This window comes from Rhinolophus sinicus, linkage group LG01 (assembly GCF_036562045.2).
Source record: "Rhinolophus sinicus isolate RSC01 linkage group LG01, ASM3656204v1, whole genome shotgun sequence".
NCBI lineage: Eukaryota > Metazoa > Chordata > Mammalia > Chiroptera > Rhinolophidae > Rhinolophus > Rhinolophus sinicus.
This window is the reverse complement of record NC_133751.1, coordinates 58,031,599-58,045,362: the sequence shown is the minus strand read 5'-3', so window position 1 is coordinate 58,045,362 and position 13,764 is coordinate 58,031,599. Positions and strand designations below refer to the sequence as shown.

At 38.2% G+C, this 13,764-nt stretch overlaps 1 protein-coding gene and 2 long non-coding RNA genes across 6 annotated transcripts in view; 2 read left to right on the top strand and 1 right to left on the bottom strand.

Annotated features, from left to right (window-relative positions):
- The window catches only part of UBXN7 (UBX domain protein 7), a 57,176-nt gene extending 51,191 nt beyond the window's left edge, over positions 1-5,985 (bottom strand). The window contains exon 1 of one of the 2 annotated variants that reach the window (XM_074330086.1): positions 5,770-5,985. In XM_074330086.1, coding sequence (XP_074186187.1) covers positions 5,770-5,932 — 163 coding nt within the window. In that variant the 5' untranslated portion in view covers positions 5,933-5,985. The remainder of the gene's footprint in view (positions 1-5,769) is intronic. The other variant, XM_019723668.2, reaches the window with a different exon arrangement.
- Positions 4,409-5,774, top strand: LOC109443379 (uncharacterized). The gene is made up of 3 exons (XR_002136671.2): positions 4,409-5,086; positions 5,158-5,361; positions 5,644-5,774. It is a non-coding gene; the product is annotated as an uncharacterized LOC109443379 (long non-coding RNA).
- Positions 5,985-13,764, top strand: part of LOC109443378 (uncharacterized) — a 23,089-nt gene continuing 15,309 nt past the window's right edge. Inside the window, exons 1-3 of one of the 3 annotated variants that reach the window (XR_012495620.1) lie at positions 5,985-6,171; positions 6,256-6,439; positions 11,817-11,855. This is a non-coding gene — a long non-coding RNA (uncharacterized LOC109443378). Of the gene's footprint in view, positions 6,175-6,255; positions 6,440-11,816; positions 11,856-13,764 lie in introns of all 3 variants that reach the window. The other 2 variants (XR_012495621.1, XR_002136668.2) reach the window with 2 other exon arrangements.

The window sequence follows — 13,764 nt, the reverse complement described above, 5'->3', positions numbered from 1 at the left end:
ATTTCTTAAAGTTATACATTTATATGATCCTATAATCCCACTCCTACGTATTTATCCAAAGGGAAATAAAACATTCACACACTTGTACACTAGTGTTTTTTTAGCAGCTTTATTTATAATTCCCCAAACTAGAAACAACACAATTATTTGCCATTCATTTAATGCATGGATAAACAAAGTGTAGTATATCCGCACAATGGTATACTATTCCCCGATAAAAAGGAACTACTCATACCACAACAACATGAATGAATTTCAAACGCAGTATGCTAAGTAAAAAAAGTCAGACTCAAAGGCTACACACTGTGATCCCATTTACATCACATTCCGAAAAAGAAAATCAATAGACAAAAAGATTAGGTTACAGGTGGGGGGAAGGGTTGACTACAAAGGGGCCGGAGGAATTTTTTGAGAATGAGAAACTGTCGCATCTCGATGTGGTTATATGATTGCATACGCTTCTCAGCTCTCATAGGTATACAACTAAAAAGGGTCGATTTTATTGTACGCAAATTATACCTTAATTTTAAAGATTTGGACTTGCATTTCTATTTGTTCTTATTTCATTTTTTAAGCAATTAATTTGTATTGTTTTTTTATAACAGTACTGGTCTGTGAAGATTGGAAATTTTTTTAAAAAAACGTCCTTTCCTACAAATAAGTTTGAAAAGTACTGACCTAAGATATTTTACTTCTCTGGGCCTTCAATTTCTCATTTAATTTACTCAGAAATGGGTCAAGATGGCCACTAAGATACCTTCTAGCTCTAACCAAAAACAAAAAACAACAAAAAAAACTATGCATATTCAGTAATTCCTGGTCCCTGAAGTGCCTTTATATTGGAGGTATGACCACATTCCTGATGGAAGTACTACCACACACTCCTAGCTTTTCTTCTACATCTTTGGTTTCTCTTTGCAGTCTGTCAGATGTCTGTGTTCCTTCAGCTTTGTGTCCTGGAACCTAGTATTTTCTCACACTACACTCTCCCCTGCAAGATGCCATCTACTTTCATACTTTCAACTGCCATCAATATGACTCCTCAAATGTCACTTCTCCTTCCAGACCCAAATAGTCATTTGCTTATTCAACAGCTCCAACTGGAAGTCCCACAGGCAGCAGCTAACCTAAAACTGAACTAATTATTTTCTCCCCAAACAACTTCTCTAACAAACCTTCATAAACAGCAGCAGGATGGATCTGGATGTCCAAAACAGAAATCCGAAGCTTCATTCTGACTCCTCTGACTTCTACCCATATCTTTCAGAGTCCACTTCTCTGCCACGAACTTATTTCAAGACACTAGTGTCTTTCGTGACTAACACAACAGTCTTCTACTGATCTGTGCCTACCACTCCTCTTCTCCACTATGGCCAAGTAGCTCTTTCTAAAAAATCCAAATCTGATTATGTCACTCCCCTAATTAAAGCTTCACTGATTACACTCAGAATAAAGCCAGGTTCCTTACCATGGTTTAACAAGGTCCTTCCTAATCTGGCACCCACTTAATCTCTTCAGTTCCATTTAGTGCATCTTCCACTAGCTAGGCTCTATTTATCTGGATTTATCAATTCCCTAAACCTATTGTCTCTGCTTTCTTGTCTCTGTATGTGTGTAAGTCCCTGTCTCCTCCAGGCCTTTACAAACATTCCTCCTGCTAGAAACACCTCTCCTTTAGGTTTTAGCTAAGAAATTACTTCTCCTGGGAAGTTTTTCTTGATCTTCCTCTTTTGTGCTCCGTAATAGCTCCTTTCTATTTTCCCACTGTATTACAATACCTATGTATGTGTCTGTATTCCTGGTAACTTTTAAGCTTTTTGTACAAATACACCATGTCTTTTTCATCGTAGTATCCCCATGATCTGAACAGTGCCTGGCACACAGTAGTTTATCAATAAGTACTGATTTTATTGGTAAGATTTCATTCACAACTCAAAAAAAACTACTTCCCTAAATTTCTGTTCAAAAGTCATTATCACCTTTTGAAATAATTCTTTGATATAGTTTTCTTTTGATATATCTATAACACTTGCAACCGACTACTTTTCCTGCCAGAAAACTTAAAAATATTTTAATGCTAGCCCAAGAGAAATGTATTGTAGAAAAGACTATGGATGGAAATTGGTCACAAAGCCAAATACCACACTAATTTCTGTAACAAATATGCATTCATTCAACAACTTGAGAGAAATATTAAACTAAGGTCTCTTCTACACAACCGAGATTCTATAATTTCATTAAGTATGTGAATGCCTACTATGCATAAAGCTTTAGAATTCTATACTAGCAAACTCCTGTATTCTTCTCAGCCTCTCCTTTCTATTCCCTCACATTGTCTGTCCTTACCTTTTAATTGCCTGTTTATTTTTACCTATTTTGTATCATCTATATATCCTTTTTCTCAAGAATTATTCTTGTGCCTTTCTCTGGATATGACTCACAATTCTGGACCCAGATCTTCAAAGCTTGAAGGGATCTCCAGCACTTGAAGACTAAGACAGGACATCGGTGACAATTAGGAGAAATACAAGACAATTTTGGAACCACTCAGAAGGTAGAAGTTTGGGCATCCCCCCAACATTCAGAACCACCCACAGCATTACGAGCTTTACTCATCAGTGTCATCATTGCCTATTTGACTATGAGCTTTATGATATCTGGAACTATGTCTCTCTTACAGTGTTTTTCCCAGTATTTATAACAGGCCCAGTACTGAGCAGAAGCATATTTGGATGCTAATTAAATTGAACTACACTGAGATTAAGTAACCTACACAGAGTCACTCAAGTCAGTGAATAAAAAAAATTATTCTGATTACATCTGTGTATTTTGTGTAGGTGTGGATGGATGGAAGCCCAATTGCTGTTAATGGGTAATGCCATGGTTCAAAACATTTTCAAAAATTGTACTTTTAGAATTACTTTCAGATCCAGCAGCACATTCTTTCCTCATATTAGGGGAATTGACATGACTTTTAAAAGCAGTCAGCAGTCATTCAAAGCCATGTATGATGAATAACCAGGGAAAGCAAACTGAGTAATACTGTAAAATGTAGCAGACTATAACAGGACTGGTTTACTAAATAACTTCAAATGAGTCTAACATAAGTTGTAGAGGTATTAATATACATGTTCTCAATGTGATTACTTCAAACAGCATCATTTTCCTTGGCTACTTGCTTATCAAAAGAGTTTGATTATGAAAAAAAATGTTTATGATACAATGTTAACTGAAAATTTCAGGATTCTAAATTATATATGCTATGATCCACGATGTAAAAATAAGAAAAAATATTAAAAATAAAAGTATATAAACAAGAATTGGAAGATAAAATGTAAAATATTGTTGTGAAAGTGGATTAGTTTTTCCTTGTTTCAAAATTATTTCATGTGATATCTTTTTAATAATTTAAAAAATCATAGTCCTTACTTCATACTCATGTGTCATATACAGAGTGAGATTTGTTCTAGTTAGTGAGAAATAAGACTTAAAACTCTTTCAATTTTCTGTTCCATTTCTAAATGCCACCAAAAAGGTAAGACTTACATTTTTGAAAATGCATTGCTTTTACCAGAATGTTGAGCTTCCAGGTAAGTAAAACCTTTCTGAAATAGGAGCATAAGTTCTTAAATTCAGTTTAATTCACCTAGCAATGAATAATTATCAAATACCCTTTTATCATAAATACAATGTAAAATATATGCAGATAGAACACCAAAATTTCTTTTTAAGATATGTGAAAAAGACTAATGGGGTCAATCATGTTTCTAAAAGTTAATTGCTATCTTGTTAAAAAAAAAAAAAAATCCCAAAAATTATTAATAGAAGTTCATAATACATTAAAAACAATCTAAAGTATTTTTTCTTTTGCAGAATTCCAAATACTTTGTTCTACTGAGGGTCTCCAACTTGACTCAGAAATAGAAAGGCCTGTATCCAAGAAACAAGCCATGTAGACTAGCAGACAGAAACAGATTTAAAGCAATTAAGTGAGTCACTTCATCTTACCGCACTGGGTTTTTCTCTATGTCTAACAAAAATGTTGCACTAGAAGAAATAATGTGAGATTGAAACAATATGAGTTGCTGCAGGGGTGGTAATTAGCAGAAAAAACTAAAATTAAACAGATATCATCTTAAACCACTTCTAAAAAATCTGAATCAAGATTAATTATGATAAATATTTCAATATCTGATTCACTACAAAGATTTTTCTATATAAACATAATGCAATATTAACTTGTATACACAATAATTTCTAATTTTCCCAATAACAATGATCTGCTTAGCCATTGGGAAATGCATTACATCTTTAATATAAAAGTCCAATCACAAAAGTTTAAAAACATTAAGAAAAGTTATTCCACTCATCTCAATTTGATTACAAATTTTACTTTATCAACTTTGATGTTATGTTTTGTGATGTTTCATGCCCACAAGCCAGATAATGCATCAAACACCTAGTTATTATTGCTGAGCAAAAAATAAAACTAGCTTTCATTATAAAATGGCAACCTGTATACAACCTGCAGTAGTTAAAACAATAAAAAAAAATTTACTTAACCAGGTCTTGCACGTCAAATTCTACGTACTTTAGTAGTGGAAACGTTCTCTGCATCTAACAAATTACCAGGAAAAAGTATAGATCTGTTAAGGGAGGGAACTAACATTCTGACCTCCTTCCAAAATGACAAACTAGAACGGCAAAATTACACTCAGGCACATGGAGTACTCTTCTCTCAAATCACTCCACAGAGAACTTCATCATTTGCTCCGCCCTCTAATAACTCATGCAAAAAAAGTTCAGTACCATCAGAGAGAAGTCAGAGAATTCATAGAATGGCTTAGGGCCTTTCCTCCAGACGGTTAGAGGTTCTGCGTGTGCCCTTCGCAGAGGACCAAAGGAAAATAAAAACCAAGGGTTTGGGGGATACTGACATCCAGAAACTGATTTTCTCTCAAAGAAGTTTCTGCCGCCATCCCTGTTTTATCGGCTAGAGGCCCCGGCGCCATGGTCTGTCTTCATGATTTTATTATGGGGAGGTGGGAAACGCCACCCAGGATTCCTCCAGGCCTTCTCTATTAAGGTTTGTGTGTGTGTGTGTATGGGGGGGGGGGGGTTCCTCCTCATTCTAATCTTAAAACATCTGTCTTGAAGGTACTCCTCAACACACACACCCCTTTCTGGCGGCCTATCCCACGGGATCCGTGAAGGCGCTGCCGAACCCACCAGCCTCACGGTTAAAGCGGGAGGGCCCCAACAAGCCAGGGCCACGGCGATGGCTCCAAGGGGCCCAGAAAAGGGAAGGGCAGGCCAGGGACGGCGGAGAATGACCTGGCCAAAGAAGAAAGGAAAAAGGAGGTGAGGGGATGCACGGCACCCCAGGGCTGCACAGAGAAGAGATGACGATGAAGGAGGAGGGCGGTGGCCCGGGTGCGGCCCCCCACCATTCCCGCCCCTAGGTCCCTGGGCCGGCGGGGGCGAAAGGGCTCGGCCCATTCCCGGGGTCTGAGCTGACAGAAGCGGGGGGGTCCCCCTCCACACTACGAGAAGACCGAGAACCAGGGTTTGGGATACGTGGTGGGGGGGAGGGCAGTCTCCCGCCTGAACCGGAGACCCGACGCCGTCGTCGCTCTTCCTCAGGAGGGAGGACGCGAGCTATGGGGAAAAGCCCGAAGGAGGAATGCATGAAGGTAAGGGGAAGCCGAGGGTGGACGGGCCGCCCGCTCCAGACCCCACTCTCCACCTTCCGGTAACCGCGTCTCTTACCGGTGATAGCGGTGAACTGCTGAATTAACCCCTTCAGCGCCGAGGACGCCGCGGAGCCCCCGTGGGCAGCCATCTTACCGCCGCCGCCGCCGCCGCGGAACAACAACACAGACACACACGGACCGCCCTCCCCCACCTCGCCGCGCAGTTTGCGCAGGCTCATTGACCGCCCCCAAGCTCCTCCCCTCACGTCCCGCCCCGCCCCCCTCCGGCGGTCGGCGCAGGCGCACTTCCATGCCGGTCTAAGAACGGTTTCTTCTCTGGCGGTTGGTTGTTTGGTTGCTCCCTGCCGTCGCGTCCTTCTTCGCAACCTCTGGTGCCTTCCTCTGTTTAAGCTCCAAGGCCAATCTCACAGACTCGATATCGGTTTCTGGTTTCCGAAGGAAGCTTCGGGCTCGGCAGGTAGTAAGTAGGCTCTTCGCGTTTTAGCTTCACAAGCTTTGACAGACCCAACTGCCGATAACAGTTTTTTTTCTTTTTTTGCAGGTCCATAGCCCTCTGCTAGGTTTCCTGCAGCTCCCATCAAAATACAAAGCCCACATCATCGCACTGAAACGACCTTCGCATCTGCTTCCCAACCGCTACACTAGTTGCTTAGCGACCCATCCAACAGAAGTAAAATACCAGAACCCTTCGTGCCAGTAAAGCACTGGGTGTAGTCTGACACATGGTAGGTTTTAATAAACTATTTCCTTCAGTAAGTCTGTCAACATATGTCTCCCCTTAAGGTTTCACTTAGTTTCCTCCTGTAAAACGAGGAGGTGTCATTTATGTAAAAAGAAAATGGGTGTATGTATGTATATACACTAGAGGAAAGAAATGTATAGAAAGGGTACTGGAAAGGTGTCATCAAAACGAGAGGGGGGGCCAATAGAAGGGATGATGAAAGGGGACTTTGAGGTTTTTATCCTTTATTTTTAAACAAAGGTAACATTGGTATGTTACTGATATAATTTAAAATTTAAACAAAAAGTTATAGGGGTGCACTCAAATCTGATGATCCTCCATCTTGAGAGTAAAGTTAAAAAGACTCTTTAGGTTCTAACCTCCCACCTCCCACTTACTACCTCCCATCCCCACCCACACCCACATATTTTATCTACATAGGAAAATGGCCCAATAAAAGATTGGATGAGTCATCTGGAGAATTGACCCATCCTATGAGACTAAATATGCTATTGGGGCGAATTAAGAAGTAACCGAGTCAAATTAAGGTAACTAGGATTATATAGTTTCAGGAAGACACTGGTTTATAAGAAAGCAGACTCCTGATCAAGAGCATTGTCAGTTAAATGACAAAGATTGATCCTGGCACCACCTTTCAGGTTGCTGCAGTTTATGGGTGGGTTGAGGAATTCCAGGGATCAGTCATGGATTTGGGAAACTATTTGCTTCCCATTGACACAGAGGTGCAAAAAAGGGAGGGGAAAACCAGAGCAAGAAACAATGTGATCTCTTCCTTCTTAAAGGCCTTAATCCTAAATGCCATGTCACTATAGCCAACAATGGAAAATCAGGCTCCAAATAAAATGGTATAATACCACTGACTACAAAAACTAGACACAGTTATTACTGCACCTCCATTAAATGGAGAGGCTAACAATGAGATCTGTAGGTTTATTTCTGAGGTCTTAGAATTCAAATATGGTGATGTGATTTTTAGATTAATCTTGTGAAAAAGTGGCAAAGATTGTGGCATCTGCAACTCTAGAAAAATTTTGTAGAAATTAAAAAATAAGCTAAAAGAAAATGAGGCAGGAAATTAATAATGAAACCTTGAAAAACTTTTTTGGATTATTAAAAAATATAAAAGAGCTTTAGAATTACAAGAGAATATATTTACATACATCCCCAGATCATGGAAAATACGTTTTTTAAAAAACATGGAGCACTATCAGAAAAGAAATTAAATTGCAAAAATTTTATATATTGAATAATAAAAAAATGAAGTTTTAGATGACAAAGAGCAAATATTTCAAAGCTAAATCTCAGTTACTATTTGAATTATATCACTAAATTATTCTAGGATTTTGTTTTTCAGTTCTGGTTTTAAGACTCCCTGCCTCAAAACAATTTGTTAACATGTTACTGTAATTTAATGGATGACAGAGTAAATGAGCTAGAAGGGATATTCAACATAATCTGATTAAACATTTATTTTATCTTGACTCTCCTGAAATTCAGAGAGTTTGAGAGAGTTGTGCAAGGTCACATAATAGTAGGGTAGAGCCTGGAATCCAAATACCTTGAATCCTAGATAAATGTATTATACTTTGATTGTAAATTAAAATGACAATATTTATTTTGTTTAAAAGAACAGATAATTAGATTACATAATTTTAAAAATTGAACTATATGCGATTGACACAAGATATACCTAAACATAAGCATAAAGTTGAAAAGTTAAAAAAGATATACAGAGGTAATATTAAGGAAATGAAAGCTGCTGTGGCTATATTAATTTCAGACAAAATATACTGTAAAGCAAAACATATCATTAGAGATAAAGAGGAGCACTATATAATGACAAAAAGAACAAATCACCAAGAAGATAAAATAATTCTAATTCTGTATGCACTTAATAACGTGATCTCAACTGTATATAAAGAAAAATTAATGTTTAAAGAAGAAATTTGACAAATATACAATTATACAACCCCCTTCTCTCAGGCAAAAGTAGTAAAGATACAGATGGCTCAGTTGGTTAGAGTGCCAGCTCTGAACAACAAGGTTACCGGTTCAATTCCCATATGTGCCAGTGAGCTGCGCCCTCCACAACTAGATTGAAGGACAACGACTTGGGGCTGTTGGGCCCTGGAGAAACACACTGTTCCCCAATATTCCCCAATAAAATTTAAAAAAAATATTACAGTAAAAGACACATTGCCATTAATCGCCCTCAAAATACTCCCCCTCTCTTTGAACGCACTTATCCCATCTTTCTTGCCACTTTCTGAAGTAGTTCTGAAGTCCTCTTTTGTGAGTGTCTAGTTGGGCTTTCGCGGCTGCCTCTATGTCCTGAATCATTGTGACTTTGGGGAAGAGCCAGAAGTCGCACAGTGCCAGATCCAGTGAATAAGGTGGATGAGGACACACTGTTTTTATTTGACAGAAATTGCCATATACCAGAAGCAATGCGTGACACAGAACTTTGTCATCCTGGAGGATGATTTATGGCACACTTTATAACACACCTCTCCACCGTAGCTCACACCCAACTGACTGCCCCAAACAAACTGAAACTTGTCACAAACTTACTAAGGTTCAACGTGCTGCTTCCCATATTGAAGATCCCTGCCTTTCCATTGAATGGCACTCGACAGCAGCATTCACCCTATGTTTTGATCACAATGGAAAGGCTCTGTGTCACACATAGCTTCTGGTACAGCAATTTCTGTCAAATGAAAACATTACGGTATGTTCTCATCCACCTATTCACTGTATTTGGCTCCGTGTGACTTCTGGCTCTTCCCCAAAGTCAAAAAGACCATGAAAAGTAAATGTTTTGAAATGATTCAGGACATCAAGGCAGCCACAACAGTGCAACTACTAAAGACACTCATGAAAGAGGACTTCCAGAACTGCTTCAGAAAGTGGCAAGGACAATGGGATAAGTATGCTTGAAGTGAGGGGGAGTACTTTGAGGGGGATTAATGGCAAAATGTCTTTCACTGTAATAAAGCTTTTTAATTTAAATATTCACCGTATTTGTTGATCACACCTTGTAGCTCAACATCTAATCAAAAAGTTGATAAAGGAACAACAGAGTAAACCTAGGGAACTTTGAGGGGGGAAATGCAGAAATCAGTAAAAGAAAACAAAATACAAAAATAATCCATAAAACCAAAAGCTTGTTCTCTGAAATAACAAGTGAAATTTAAATTATTTGATTAACTAAATTAAGAAAAAAAGAAAGACTAGAAAGAATGAAAACAGGGACATAGCAGATACAGCAGTGATTTTAAAAATAAGAGAATATTATGGACAATTTTATGCCAATGAATCAAGAAACATAAATATCTGTTCTGGAAAAATATAATTTACCAAAATTGACTTGACTATGAATAGACTGATGACAATTAATGAAATTGAATTCACCACACAAACAAAAAGATCCAGATGATTTTACAGGTGATTGCTACCAAAAAAAATTAAGCAACAGATGATCCAAAGTTTATATAAATTATTCCAAGAAAGAAACAAAGGGACACACAGCTCCTTCTATGAAGCTAGCATAATCTTAATATCAAAACCAAACAAAACAGTAAATGAAAGCTCAGCCTCACTTAAGGTTACTGAAACAAAAATGTTAAACTAAACCAAAATTTAGAAAAATCTTGTTACATACCACACTCATACATACATATATAAAATAATTTTTTTTTAAAGATTTTATTGGGGAAGGGGAACAGGACTTTATTGGGGAACAGTGTGTACTTCCAGGCCTTTTTTTCCAAGTCAAATTGTTATCCTTTCAGTCTCAGTTGTGGAGGGCGCAGCTCAACTCCAGTTGCCGTTTTCTAGTTTTCTAGTTGCCGTTTTCTAGTTGCCGTTTTCTAGTTGCAGGGGGCACAGCCTATCATCCCTTGCGGGAATCGAACCAGCAACCTTGTGGTTGAGAGGACGCGCTCCAACCAACTGAGCCATCCGGGAGCTCAGCAGCAGCTCCGCTCAAGGTGTGCTGTGTTCAATCTTAGTTGCAGGGGGCAGAGCCCACCATCCCTTGTGGGACTCGAGGAGTTGAACAGGCAACCTTGTGGTATGTGGGAATCGAACCAGCAGCCTTCGGATTTAGGAGCATGGAGCTCTAACTGCCTGAGCCACCGGGCCGGCCCTATATAAAATAATTTTTAAAGGACAATATTATTATGGACTATGATTATTTACATAGAAAACCTAAGAACTAACCGACAATTTTTGAACTAATAAGAGTTCAGGTATATTTCTGAATATAAAACCAACATACAAGACACATTTAAAAACTCTATTCCTAAACGTGAGCAGCAGCAAATAGTTTGAAACTAATTTTAAAACTATTCCATTCTCAATAGCAACTAAAAGTATAAAGTGCCTAAGCATAGATTTAACAAAATGTACTAGGTCTTATGAAGAAAATGATTAAACTTTATTGATAGGCATTAAATGAAGAAATCTATATTAATGTATGGGGAGACAATATATAGATGCCAAATTTATGTATATGTATGTGTGTGTATGTATATATATATATATATATATATATATATATATATATATATATTTATATTCAATGTAATTCCAAGAAAAATCCCACAGAGTTTCCCAAGATTTTAATAAGGTGATTTTCAAATTCAGGAACAACGTATCAACGATAATCAAGACATTTTTAAAATAGAACAAGGTGGAAGTTTTGCCCTACTAGATATCATGAATTATTATAAAGGTATAGTAACTAAGACTGTGTGGTAATGGTGGGGGATAAACAAAGAGAGTGGAGAACAGAGTCCAGAAACAGACAAAAACATATATGTACACTGGGACAGCAGTGACATTACAAAACACTGGAGAAAAAAAATGGACTAACTGATCTATGACTCTGGGGCCAAATAAAATTGTATCCAAATCCCATATCAGATACAAAAATAAATTATAGATTTATCAAAGATTTAAAGAAGACTAGCAAAACTTTACAACTTTCAGAAAATATAGGGTCTTAATGACTTCAAGTGAACTGCTTTGCACAATTTAAGGAGGGGATGCCATGCACTTTTTTGCTCCAGGGGGCGCCATTGACACAGAACACAGGTTATTGAAAAGCCCTGAAGCTGTAGATCATGAAGTCCTGATCAAGACAGGGAAAGATTTCATGAAGAAGACAAAATCACAAGCCATAAAGGCGAAAAGTAAGAAATTTGACATTGAAATTAGAAATGTCGGTAATATAAGGGGTGAGACTGGGATTTAAACCCTAACAAAAGTGAGCTGACAAAAAACTTGAAGAGTGGTGTGCTCAGCAACTATAAAAAGAAAATCCAACTAATAACAGTATCTCTTCTTATTTTTTTCAGCATCTTTCATATGGATCCAGTATTACTGCCACCAAAAAGGTACGTTACACTGTGGGACAGGCATTAAGTTTTTTAGGGTATTATGAATTACATCAGGAAACCCTAACTCAGCTGGCTTAAATAATCCAAGTTAGGGCAGGGTCTATGTCCATGACCACAGGGCTCTAGCTCTGCTCTCTTGACTTTCCCTCACCTGTCTGAGCTTTATCCTAAGCTGGTAGCAAGATAACTGCAGGAGTTCCAAGCATCACATTCAGATACAATAACATCTAGAGGAAGAAGAACCAACTTATCTCTTCTGTCAAGTCTTTTTTTTTAATTGAGAAAGGAAACAAGCAAATGTTTCTCGAAGTCCCTTGGAAGACTCTTCTTCAAAATTAACCGGTCTGAATTGAATCACAATTCTGTTCCTAGAGCCACCCGTGCCAAGGAATGTGAAATAAACATAACTGGTTTAGTAAAGCAGATGGCTTTGTGGAGGAAGGTGGATGGATACCTCCCTAAAGTCTGGTGCTTTTAGGAAGAAGGAGGGAAATGGGTGTTAATTAGGCAGTCAGAATCTGCTCCATTCATAAAGCTTCACTCTGAGCAGGATGAAATATCCCTCCACTTCCCTTTGTTCTGATTCTGCCTTTACATAGAATCCATCTGAGTAATACTTGACCTTTCCTGTTCCTTCAGACCTTTCAGAAAGTGGTGTAAGAGTATGTTAGTCACTGGCAACTTCTATGCCCTATATTAAAAATTGGTATTTTGCCGGTGAGAATGACCATCATCAATAAATCAACAAACAACAAGTGCTGGTGAGGATGTGGACTAAAGGGATCCCTCGTGCACTGTTGGTGGGATTGCAGATTGGTGCAGCCACTATAGAAATCAGTATGGAGGTATCTCAAAAAACTGGAAATGGAACTACCTTATGATCCAACAATCCCACTCTTGGGTATCTATCCAGAGAAATCCAAGATGCTAATTCAAAAAAAAACATATGCACCCCTATGTTTATTATAATGCTATTTACAATAGCCAAGACTTGGAAACAAGACTGGATTAAGAAACTGTGGTACATTTATACAATGGATAAATTGTGTAAATTTATCCATTGTATAACTCAGCTATAAAGAAGAATGAAATCTTACCATTTGCAATGACATGGATGGACCTAGAGAACATTATGCTAAGTGAATTAAGTCAGTTGGAGAAAGGCAAATACCATATGATCTCACTTATATGTAGAATCTAAAGAACTGCATAAATGAGCAAAGTAAACAGAAATAGTCTCAGAGATATAGAGGAAAAACTGATGGTTGCTAAATGGGAGGGAGGTGGAGATGAGGGAGAAGGGGAAGGGGTTAGACAGCATAAATTGGTAACCACAATATTGCCACAGGGATATGAAAGACAGTTTGGGGAATATAATCAGTAATGCAAAGATTTTGTAGGGTGTCAGGTGGGCACATGTCTTATTAAGGAGACCACTTCATGGACGGTGTAGATGCCTGACCACTGTGCTGTTCACCTGAATCTGAAGCTGAATAATATTGTATGTCAACTATAATTTAATATACATAGTCACGGGATGTGGAGTACAGCATAAGGAATAGAGTCAGTGGAACTGGCACAGCTGTATGCCATGTCAGAGGGGTAGTAGATTGGGGGGTGGGGGTTATCACTTTGTGAGGGGAGAAATGTCTAACTATTACATTGTTTTGTACACCTGAAACTAATGAAAAAATTGGTAGTTTGGTGTAGGGTTAGCGTTTGCTGTTCCTATGGTTTTTGCTATTTCCTGAATGTTATATAAATGGAGTTGCACAGGGTGTACCCTCTTGAATCTGGCTTCTTAATACTTAGTGTAATGCTTTTTAAGATTTATCTATTCTGTTGCCTGTATCAGTATTTCATTCCTTTTTATTGCTGAGTGGGATTCCATTGTAAGAATGTACCC